The sequence below is a fragment of the Hyalella azteca genome, unplaced genomic scaffold (genome assembly GCF_000764305.2).
Source record: "Hyalella azteca isolate HAZT.00-mixed unplaced genomic scaffold, Hazt_2.0.2 contig12239, whole genome shotgun sequence".
Lineage (NCBI taxonomy): Eukaryota > Metazoa > Arthropoda > Malacostraca > Amphipoda > Hyalellidae > Hyalella > Hyalella azteca.
Window position 1 is genome coordinate 304,137 of NW_025942202.1, and position 10,834 is coordinate 314,970.

General features: G+C 37.2%; 1 protein-coding gene across 1 annotated transcript; it reads left to right on the plus strand.

Annotated features, from left to right (window-relative positions):
* The first annotated feature begins 8,311 nt into the window (after nucleotides 1-8,311).
* On the plus strand, nucleotides 8,312-10,048 carry LOC108667671 (uncharacterized protein YMR317W). Its single transcript, XM_018154716.2, has one exon. It carries the CDS (start codon nucleotides 8,514-8,516, stop codon nucleotides 9,879-9,881), a length of 1,368 nt encoding a protein of 455 aa, XP_018010205.1. The 5' UTR covers nucleotides 8,312-8,513; the 3' UTR covers nucleotides 9,882-10,048.
* The last annotated feature ends 786 nt before the right edge of the window (nucleotides 10,049-10,834 follow it).

The following is a 10,834-nucleotide window of genomic DNA, read 5'->3' on the forward strand; positions in this document are numbered from 1 at the left end:
AAATCAAATTTATTACAAGATTATTGAATTTTTTATTTTCCATGGTCACTTGATGAAATCATTAGTAGCTTGGCATTGTTATTGAGCAAATAGGTTCAATTTATATCAGTACAAAAAATTTATAAGTTTAGATGCATTATGTTTACGTTTTCAATCGCTTTTGATAACATAACGAACATTAGTGCGTCGTTTTAATCGTCATTGACCATTTTCGGGGGTCAATTTTTTTAATTATTTTAGCTATAGATATATCACAAACGTTATTTTGTTTATTTTAGGAAGGCCTCGTATGCTCCACTCTCGTCTGAACTTGACGCCAATGGAAACATTGGAATGTGATTGAAAAACTTAAACTTACGCTTTGGTTTTTTAAGTAGATTGGCTCAACTTCGGTATATTCATCGTTAGTATTTTGATTATAGTATTTGCTTTAAATAGCGTTCTTGGACCAAAGAATTTTTCAAATAAAAAGTTTTCAAAAATAAAGCTTTTCTAGAAACTTCAAATTTTTTCAATCAACATAAATCCTTATTTCAAAGAACGTGAATCTTGTTCATGCTTTTCAAAACTGATTTTATGACCACCAGTAGGAATTTGTACGCATGAGGACAAAGCATGTTGCAGCAGAAGCAAGGCGGCAGTCGAGTTTTGGCAAAGGAATTCAACGATAGAAGTTAAATTTTACGATTGCCATAAAACACTGATGATGCAATATGCGTCAGACTCCGGAGCCGTTTATCGGAGACAATGATTAGAGTAAATGATTTCATTTCTTGTGACCTGCATGCATAAAGTTATGAAGCGATGGCTCCCGCTGGCGTTCTCAGCGCGTTAGCAACTATTGAGTTTGATTTATGCGAACCTCTAATAGACCGACCTTATTGAACAAAAACTAATCAATAAATGACGAGGCCCAGCAGGTCTCCATTGAGGCATGGTCGTACACGGTCATGAGTGAAGAAGTGTTCAAATAAACAATTGGAAGAGTTTCTGGGTCGATACTTATGGCCTGGTAATATTCAGGCAAGAAGGAGCGTCGATCGACACGGTTTGTTATTACATTCAGCATGCGCGTTGGCTGCGGCGGCTCCTTGCTTGAATTACAACGCAGTTTTCAGGTAACGAAAAAATTTGAAATGCTTCTAATTAATGGAGTGCGAATTGATGGAACTGCTGTCGAGCTAGCTACTTTCATGCGGATAAGAAGGCTGGACACAATTGATTGTAGATGTAACTCTCTGAACGAGCGTCGCGACTTATTATAGGTTACGTGCTTGCCATTAACGTCATATTCACTTTTAACTTTTAAATGAAAAATTTGACATCAAATGTACGTTAGTACAAATTTAATTTTATATACGAAATGAATGAATTTTGACCAATGAATCATATGTAACTTTCGCCTTGGAAGTTGGTTAATTCGTTTGAATAAATATTTTCCCGGAAGAGTTAGTAGAGTCATACATGAACGATTCTCTTAATGTTTTGGTTCAATCCAATTCAGCAGTTATTAATTAGATTATCTTATATCAACTATCTAATTCATCAAAAAAGTATATTTCCTTAATACAACATACGCCCAGAAATTATACAGCGCTAATTAAAAAAAATTATAGCGCGAGAATAGTGACACAAGTTTGAATGGAAGATCATAGTTATCACGGATCAGAGACTACTGAGAAGGGAAGGTCCCGAAAAGTGATAATGCATAAAAAAATATATTTATCACACGATGTTTGTTAGCCAACGGATCTAGCAATGATCAAACAAACGTTTCCTAAAGAACGGAGAAGAGTCACACATGAAAATTAAAAAAAAAATCATTTCAGGTCCTTGAACCATACGTTAGCAATTTTTAAAAGGATTTTATTACTCTACAGAAAATATGATTAGTAGAAAAGAAATTTAGAATGAAAAGACATCGTTTTAAAAACATATTTTGGATCCTATGTATCCCATATATCTTATTGCAGTGAGGAGCGTATGTCTGTGCTGGATTTTAAAGATTTTCGTAAGAGCATTGATGTCAGATGCACACTAGCGTCCAATCTTTCAAGAGGACATCGATCGAACAAAATAAACACACACTTGTGCGCCCAGCGACAATCTCGTAAGACGCATGGCGCTCGTCCAGAAACTGGACCAGTTGTCTGCGCTGCGTAGTGTTGACTCTGCCTACGCGCACCCGTCACATCGCGAAAAAATTCCGTTGTCTCCCTACGAGACAGAGAGGTCTGCGAGGACCGATCTCTGTAGCAGGTTGCCTTTTGAATGCTCAATAGCGGCCATATCGTTACACTGGACGAACAGTTCAAGTGTTTGGACAGAAGACATTGAACAAGCAGAGAGCTTGCCCGTCACGCCCTCGTACTCAGGCAGTTATACGGGCTTTGATCGAAGCATAAGCAGGGACGGTCGTGAGGTCAAATAGAGACAGTAGAATAACGTATGACCCTCCGCTGCACTGACGGTTATCATTCATGCAAATTATGATTGAGTGTAGCTTGACACAACAAGGGCTCGTCGTTAAGAAAAAATCCCAAAGTTTAAAGCGTGCTTCAAGACTTTGTTGACTAATTTTTCATCGAAAATGAATAATCAGTTCTAGAGTTTAAAAGCAATCAGTGGAGATGTTGATACGAAATTTGCATTAACAGCATCACAATCTCTACTCAGATTAGCGACAGTGAACACTACGAGTACAGCGAATAATTACTCCACCCTGTGCTGGGCAAAATGACTCGATAAAAGGCTGGGATAGAAGCATGGATCCGTTTCCGTGTTGATCCGAACTCCATGAATCTAATTCAAGCGAAAGTCAAATAAAAATTAATTTTAACCACTCGTCATTCAAATGTACATGTAACACTGCAAATTTATCTATGAATAAATGATGTGATAGCTTAGTAGAAGGCCGATATTAGATTATATAAGGCAATTTTTCATTGTGGTAGTAATATTAGAGAGAAGATTGTTAACTAACTAGTCTTTTCGTTGAAGCCGTGTTATGAGTTTTGCATGTTTTTTGGAATTGTTTGACAGAATTACGATTTGATTCTTGTGGCTGTGCAGTGGCCGTTTGTAGCATCTGAAGCATTTCCGCAATTTCTACGGAAATTTAAAATTAATCTTCATTCGGTTGAGTCATTTCCAAAACCTAACAGAAATTAACATTAAAAAAATAATATACATGGGAATATAAGAATGACAAAAAAATATAACTCAGTACTCTCTGTAGTGAGTGACATAAAGCGCATTTTCTCGTCGACGAAAACGTGAAGTCACGGACAGACAGACGGACAGACGTACGGACATACGGACAAACAGACGGACATGACGAGCACAATAGCGCCTTTTTTCCATAAATGAGAAAATGCGCTAAAAACAGCATTTAGGTAGTGTCGAATCGGTCTTTTAGCTGGTGACATTGATATAATTTATAACGACGGAAATAAGCTAACATTTATTCGCTAATTGATGTTACTGCTCTGCTTTTATAATTCTGACACGGGAAATAAATCTCGTTTACCATCGTTAATGCTATTCGTACTTAGCGGTTAGGGACCTAGAAGTCCCTTCAGTCACTAAAGGATAAACAGAAAATCTCTCAGCACCAAAGCATCAGAATTTTGCTTTGTTTCTTACCCAGTTACGAAAACGGGCTTGAGAATTGACGTTGTTAGCGTATGCGAAGTAAAACTTTCTATTCAAACAAACTCCTCGGAGTAAACGAAAAACCGCTGAAATAAAAATAAGATTATAGCACCAAACGTAGAATTTTAGCATTTAAATTTTGTTATTCTATGGATAAATAATGCTTATTACGTCTGGGGTCCAGACAAGCGTTTAAATACATAATTATTTTAGTGAATGTGCGTAACACGAGTTTCAGTCTTGTGGATATGAAATCGTGAGCATAATTTTAATTAAATAATGGCAAACACGCCCGCGGAAACGTAATCTTGTGAACTCATAGTTGAATCTCGGACTAGTACGAATTACTAATTCAATCTATTTATACAGAAGCAAAGGCTTCTTTGTGCAATCATGTCGGATTCACAACACACAGAAGCTGACTTAGCTGAGAAGTACACAGTACACATAACACAGCAATAGATAGGCTAGATAGCCAACCTTATGAAGTTTATTTTTTTTTTCAACGTAGTACGCCATCGAAAGTTTTTTTAAGAAGGAATGACTCTCTTAAAAAACGAGCTGTTTTTTATCGGAAACTATATCAGTCTAGGTTATAGATAATTAATTCATGTAAAATTTGATTTTTTTTTCAAATCAACCCTTATTTGAGAGTTCATCGTCCCCCTGCAAATTAATGAGCACCGAAATTTCTTATGTATCATATTCAAAGTTGAGTTTTTGTTGTTTATATTAGGAAAAATTTAATTACTATCCTGCCTTCAATTTGTCACTATTAATAAAATCATACTAACTTGACCAGAAAACACATAAAATAGTGTAAACTTAAACCTAGTAAAAGATGGACAACCAAAATTATGATGGAAATTTTTAACTTATTTTAGTTTTTAATTATGATCGTATTACGCTAAATTTTCACAAGTGTTCATCGAGATATTCCACTAAAACAATAATATTTTCATTATTACTCAAAGAAATTTTTAGTATACTGTGACGGCATGAGATATCTGTCTGATAGCATTATTGTCTTGATTTGATATGTACATCCAGCCAAGTTAGAGATCATTGGTCAGTCATTTTTGTTTTCTTTTGGTCATTGGTATTTGGTCATTTCACAATTTTTCATTATGGTTGAAAATCAAATTTGCCGTCAATTGACGCCTTAGCTCTTAGGTCTACCACTAGTGATGCCTATTTCCGATTTTCTGCAAAATGGAAAATAGAAAACTCTGAACAACAATTTTCATGGCTTTGTGCATAAAGCGAAATGATGCGATTATTCGCTATCGCATATAATAGTTTGCGCCATATCAGTCCGTTTTCGTTCGTCCATTTTCTTCTTCAATTCAAAGAAAACGGTTCAACTTGCATGGAACACCATTGAATACAATAAATTGCTTGGTCCCGGTTTGAACAGATTGAACTAAACTCAGTCATTTAGACTCTAAACTAAAGCATGCTAATGAGAGTGAAGATTATTGCTGGCACATTCACATTGAAACAGCACTCAGGGGCAATATCGACAGTTGTTTTTTTCCTTTATTGCACTTTTAAATTAAAACGACATTAGAAAATCATTTCAAGTACCTGAATAGTCGTCCGGCCGCGGCCCAGGCTGCCCAGCGATGAGAACATTTTCCCATTTCTTCTCTTTTTAGGAATAGATTCACGTACACACGAAACTAATTTATGCTGCAGAGGTATACGTATGACCGACATATGTGATTTGTGCTGCCCAAATTAAATTTATCAGTCCCTGAGTATGAACCGTAAGTTCACGTGTTTTCGAGTATTTCCATAAGTTCCACTAAGCAGAGTGGCCCAGTGGTTAGAGTTCAGGGTACCAGGATTGGACCAGAAAGGTAGTACGGGTTTGATCCCAGCTGCCTGCGACAGTTCCTGGTCAGAAACGGCGAGGAGACTGGTCGGTAAAGCAAAGCAAAAATAGGAGCAGTAAGTTGCGTGTTCGAACCGCAACAAGCCGTAAATGTTCTTCGATACTAGGAATAGGCGACAAGCCAATGGCCGAATAAAAGCTGAAACCGCTATTACATTAGCGCAATGTTTACAACCCATCCCCATGCATGTGAATCGCGTGAAATTGGCATGTGAATCGCATGAAATTGCACCTACCGTCGTCTAAATTAATTTTTTTTTTCCTAATTTGAGAGCATAAATGAAAACAACATTATTGATTTGAGATTTTATTGAACTTATATTCTACGTAATTTATTTTAAATGAAATTAACATCCAAGATTAAAGATGAATGAGGAGCATTAGGATCAAATGATGCATAAGTTCATTTAATTTTAAAACGAGAAGTTGAAATAACCATTTAATTTAATTTTTTTATATAGTTATGTTGAAAGCTTGCGGTTACAATGGCATCCACCAGCCTGATCTCTGTCAAAATAAACATTGTATCGAGAATCCAGTCGTACTAGCAATCGTCTCGAACCGAGCGCAAAAGGAAGTAAAATGCCAATCAAGCATTTTAAGCGGCTGCTATCTATGAGTCTGTCAATTTATTAACCGTTGCTCCATGATCGCTGTTGTAGTTACACGCAAAATATCACATGAATAATTGTATGATCTAACATTCGAAAAGATTGTGCGCTCTATAACTGCAGATGAGACAGGTTCAAGTTACAATTAAACGTTTTATCTGGCATTCATATGAACAGCGTTTCATTTCATACTAATTCAAGATTTACTGATATGTATTAAATGTAACAAAATCGATGTAGTTGCCCTAACAGCGCGTTTCGGAACAAATTAACACGGGAGAAACGTCAATCATATTTTGATAATTCATTACAGAAAGCAGGATTCCGAGGTTCAGCATGGATTTTTGTCCGCAGCATTTCAATTCACCAGAGCATATGGAGCACAATACCCTATAATTGTTTTTTGTTTCAGCAATGGCGGAAATTGTTTGTAACAATGGTTGAAGAAATCATGTTATTATTTTTTTGCTTCTTTGGCGTATCCAAGGCGGATTTTCCGATTGAAATGTAAATTCAATTACTGTAAAAGCTTCATCGCTTTAAATTGAACTCCAGTTTAGTCAGTTGATTATGATGATTGATGACGACTATTATAATGATGATAATATATTCTGATGATCATATTAGAAAACCCGAACGAAAATTCATCAACGACCAATTATCAATGGAGGAAATTTGCGCAACACTAAATTTTCAAAAATCGTCTCTTGATACCGCCTAGAATAAGCAGCTGACATCAACTAATTTCTTAAATATGGTGTTATATGAATACTCAGATTGACTGCTGCACTGTATGAACTGATCTTTTCACGGTGCAAGTTGGAAACAATGTTTCATAAATGTAGTCCGCATGCAGCTGGTACCAAAAATCCTCGCGTTTTGATAACAATCGTACGCCCATGCATGAGCACATTTCACTGCAATGTGAGAAATTTGGCTCTCACACAATCGGATCGAATAAAACAGAAATAATGCAATTGGATTTTAATTCAATCCAAAGATTTCCCAAGATGGACGAAGTAACATTTTCCACTTCCCGATGTGGTGAAGATGAAGGTGGCAATTATTAAAGTAAATGATGGTGTACGTTGATCTCTTAATGATTTATTCAGGCAACAGAATAGATATATCCTCCTCGGCTTTGCTTCAGAAGGATCCAGCACAGAATACTGCAAGATATAAATGAATATTTAAAGCAATTGTTCCTTCACCCTCGCTATCGCTAAATCAAAATCAGAATAAGTGACAACTATATATATAATAAATATATGAATGGACAAGTCTACAGTTCACAAACCTAAGATTTAGATGCGTCTCAGTGATAATTACTAGCTTTTAGGAAGGTGGCAAATTTGAGTTTAGATAAATCAGTGGAAGGTAGGTACTCTAGACGGGAAATATAGTTAGTACAGTAGGAGATTTGACTTTTGAAAGGAAGAAAAAGCTTATATAGCAGCGGACTACACATACGGATGCCTGCTCCGCATGAACTTTAGATGCCTCGCTATATAAATTAATTGATAAATTGATTGAATGGTTGATAAAGTTGATTGATAATTGAAATTGTAAAATTGATAAGATGATAATTTTGATCGATAAGTTGGCAGGATCGGATTAATTTGATTGACTAGAGTACCGTAGTAAACAAGCTTAATAACAGAACGAAAGTAAAAATAAAGAATAAACAGCAACATTCATACAAACGAAAAGATAGATAAATAGAGCACAGGATGAAATTGAAACTTATTGTGGACTGATTGGCGGTCGTGGCTGCACTGATGCTGATGTTGACGTGGTACTAGTCAGCGTACGCAAGACAATGCAACCCGGAGCGAATATACATAGCTAGTCCGATAGATAGTATGGTTATGAACGTACTGCCACGTACTGGCCCTACCTACAAGCTTTACCTCTATTACTTAGCGAAAAAAATTACCCTTAAATGGGGCCCAACAAGTGAAACAACAACAGCAAACCAGAACAAATTACCAATAGACAAAAACAAATGATCAATGGTGGGAAAATTTTCCCACGCAGCATTATTCTAGTGACATTGCTAAAATTATTATAAAATTGTATCTTACATACGACTCACCACACCTTGAGCAATTTTACAATATATGCGACAACGATGCCTCGACGTGGAAAACGTGATACCATAGCAGGTTCAAGTTGAATGGAATTTTCTTACACATATTATTAATTTCAAGCAAAAAATTCTCATAAATTCTTGCTGCAACCATCAGTGTCAGTGTTCCGTATCCGTCATACATGCTTGCCGGCAGTACTGGATATATAGGCATTCATTGAAAATTCGTAAAAAAAATATATTTACGGAATTTGCCTGCAAAATGTGTCTCATTGATCTTTTCCTGGGCTGTGGACGACAGAATTCAGATGAAAGCTTACAAATTTACAGACCTGCAAAGAATACCTGTTCGAGTAACCCTCTGCATGATGCTGAAGGACTGCAACGGAAAAATGAGCCACGCTTGCGTCGTATGAGGCATGGAGCCTCCAGCAACTCCGCACCACGCAACGACGACGCCATGTCTACCAGATTCTACTTCGAGATCAATCATGAGTACGATGTTTCTTACGAAGAGCCAGCAACCAATAACGTTTCCACCAAAGCGGACCTCAGAGTAAACGATGAACTGAAAAATCAATGGGACACCACAATACAAGACCCCAACCTGATCGGTGCAACAACTCAACCGGAAGCAAACGCTTCGGCTGTAACCTTGTGCTCTGTTGAAAACTTACGAACTCCTGAAACAGTGACGTCTACTGGAACTGCTCGGTCACTTGAAACAACAATGCTAATAGAAACTGCAATAATGAATCGACATTGCCTACTAGAATTACAACTGTCGCCGAAATTAGAACCTTCAGTGGCAGCTGAAGCGCCAGGGTTCACTGACACTGAAGCGTGTGCTGTAACTACCGCGAGAACTACAGACACAGAGTCGACCTTAGTCAAATTTTCCGCTGAAAAACAATCGTCTACTGAACCATTGTTCGATGAAACTGCACCGTTTTCTGAAACGCTATTGTTCGCTAAAACTGCAACGCCTACTGGAGCGCCATTGTTTGCTGAAACTGTAGCGTATGCTGAAATGCCATTGTTCGCTGAAACTGCAGAGTTTGCTGAAACGACATTGTTCGCTAAAACTGCAACGCCTACTGAAGCGCCATTGTTTGCTGAAACTGTAGCGTATGCTGAAATGCCATTGTTCGCTGAAACTGCAGAGTTTTCTGAAACGCCATTGTTCGCTAAAACTGCAACGTCTACTGGAGCGCCCTTGTTTGCTGAAACTATAGCGTATGCTGAAACGCCATTGTTCGCTAAAACTGCAACGTCTACTGAAGCGCCATTGTTTGCTGAAACTGAAGCGTATGCTGAAACGCCATTGTTCGCTGAAATTGCAGCGTCTGCTAAAGCGCCATTGTTCGCTGAAACTGCAGCTGCTGAAGCGCCATTGTCAATTGAAACTGGCGGCTCTGCTGAAGCGCCATTGTTCGCTGAAACTGCAGCGTATGCTGAAACGCCATTCTTCGCTGAAACTTCAGCGCCTGCTGAAGCGCCATTGTCAGCTGAAACTGCCGCGTCTGCTGAAACGCCATTGTTCGCTGAAACTGCAGCTGCTGAAGCGCGATTGCCTGCTGAAGCTGCAGCGCCTTCTGAAGAGTGGTTGTCCGCATTGTTAAAAAGCTAACTGCCATGATTTCCTCAAGACTCAACCAACATCTTCCGTTTTTGGCACACAAGTTCTCGATACTTTTGCGCTACTAAATCATGAGTATGTAATATAAGAATGTAATATCTATTTATTCATTGAAATGTGACGTATTGAAAATGGTTTGATTATAAGTTTTTTATATTTTTCTTTTTTTTTTACCATCACATATATCGGTAATGAAAATTGCCCCACCACTCACATGTTCGTAAGGGTGATCTGTCTAAGCCCAATAGAAGTTGACAAATGAGCTTAATAAATCGCTTTCAATTTATTCCAGTAGGTCTGTACGTCCTGGAATTGTTCATTTTTTAATAGTTCTTCATTATTTTAATAATAAAAGTTTACCATTGATATTGCAAAAAATTGTCTCATTTCATTTGAAGCAACTATTGTTGTATCATATATTTTTGCACTGAAAGAAATCAGTGCCGATGAATTTTCTACTAATTTGGTAATAAAATACTTTCAGATTCCCTGGATTAATTATTGTATTCTCACATCAGTCATTCTCCTCATGCTTTCACTTAATGGAATTCAATGACTTTGTATATAGCGTCCACAGCTCTCATGTGCATCTGTATTATTTGGATTGGCTTAAATTTCATTTTAGCAGTGAAAGTGAAGGCTCCAAAGAAAAACGTGAGGTAATGAGTCATACATGAAGATCACTTATTGTGAAGCATCATTGAATTGTAACGTGTGTGGTAAGAAATAATATAGAGTTATGTTGTTGCACCAAAGAGCTCTATTTTACTGTGAATTTCATTTATGGTTAGTTGCAAATCAATAAGTGCAATTGTCTTTAATGAAGAATAATTCAATGTTTGAATGACGTTAAAAAAACATTAAAACCTCAAATAAGTCAGCATAAATGTGAGGCAAGCAATAAGGTTAACGTAGAATTTTTATCGCCAGCGGAGATTTAAATT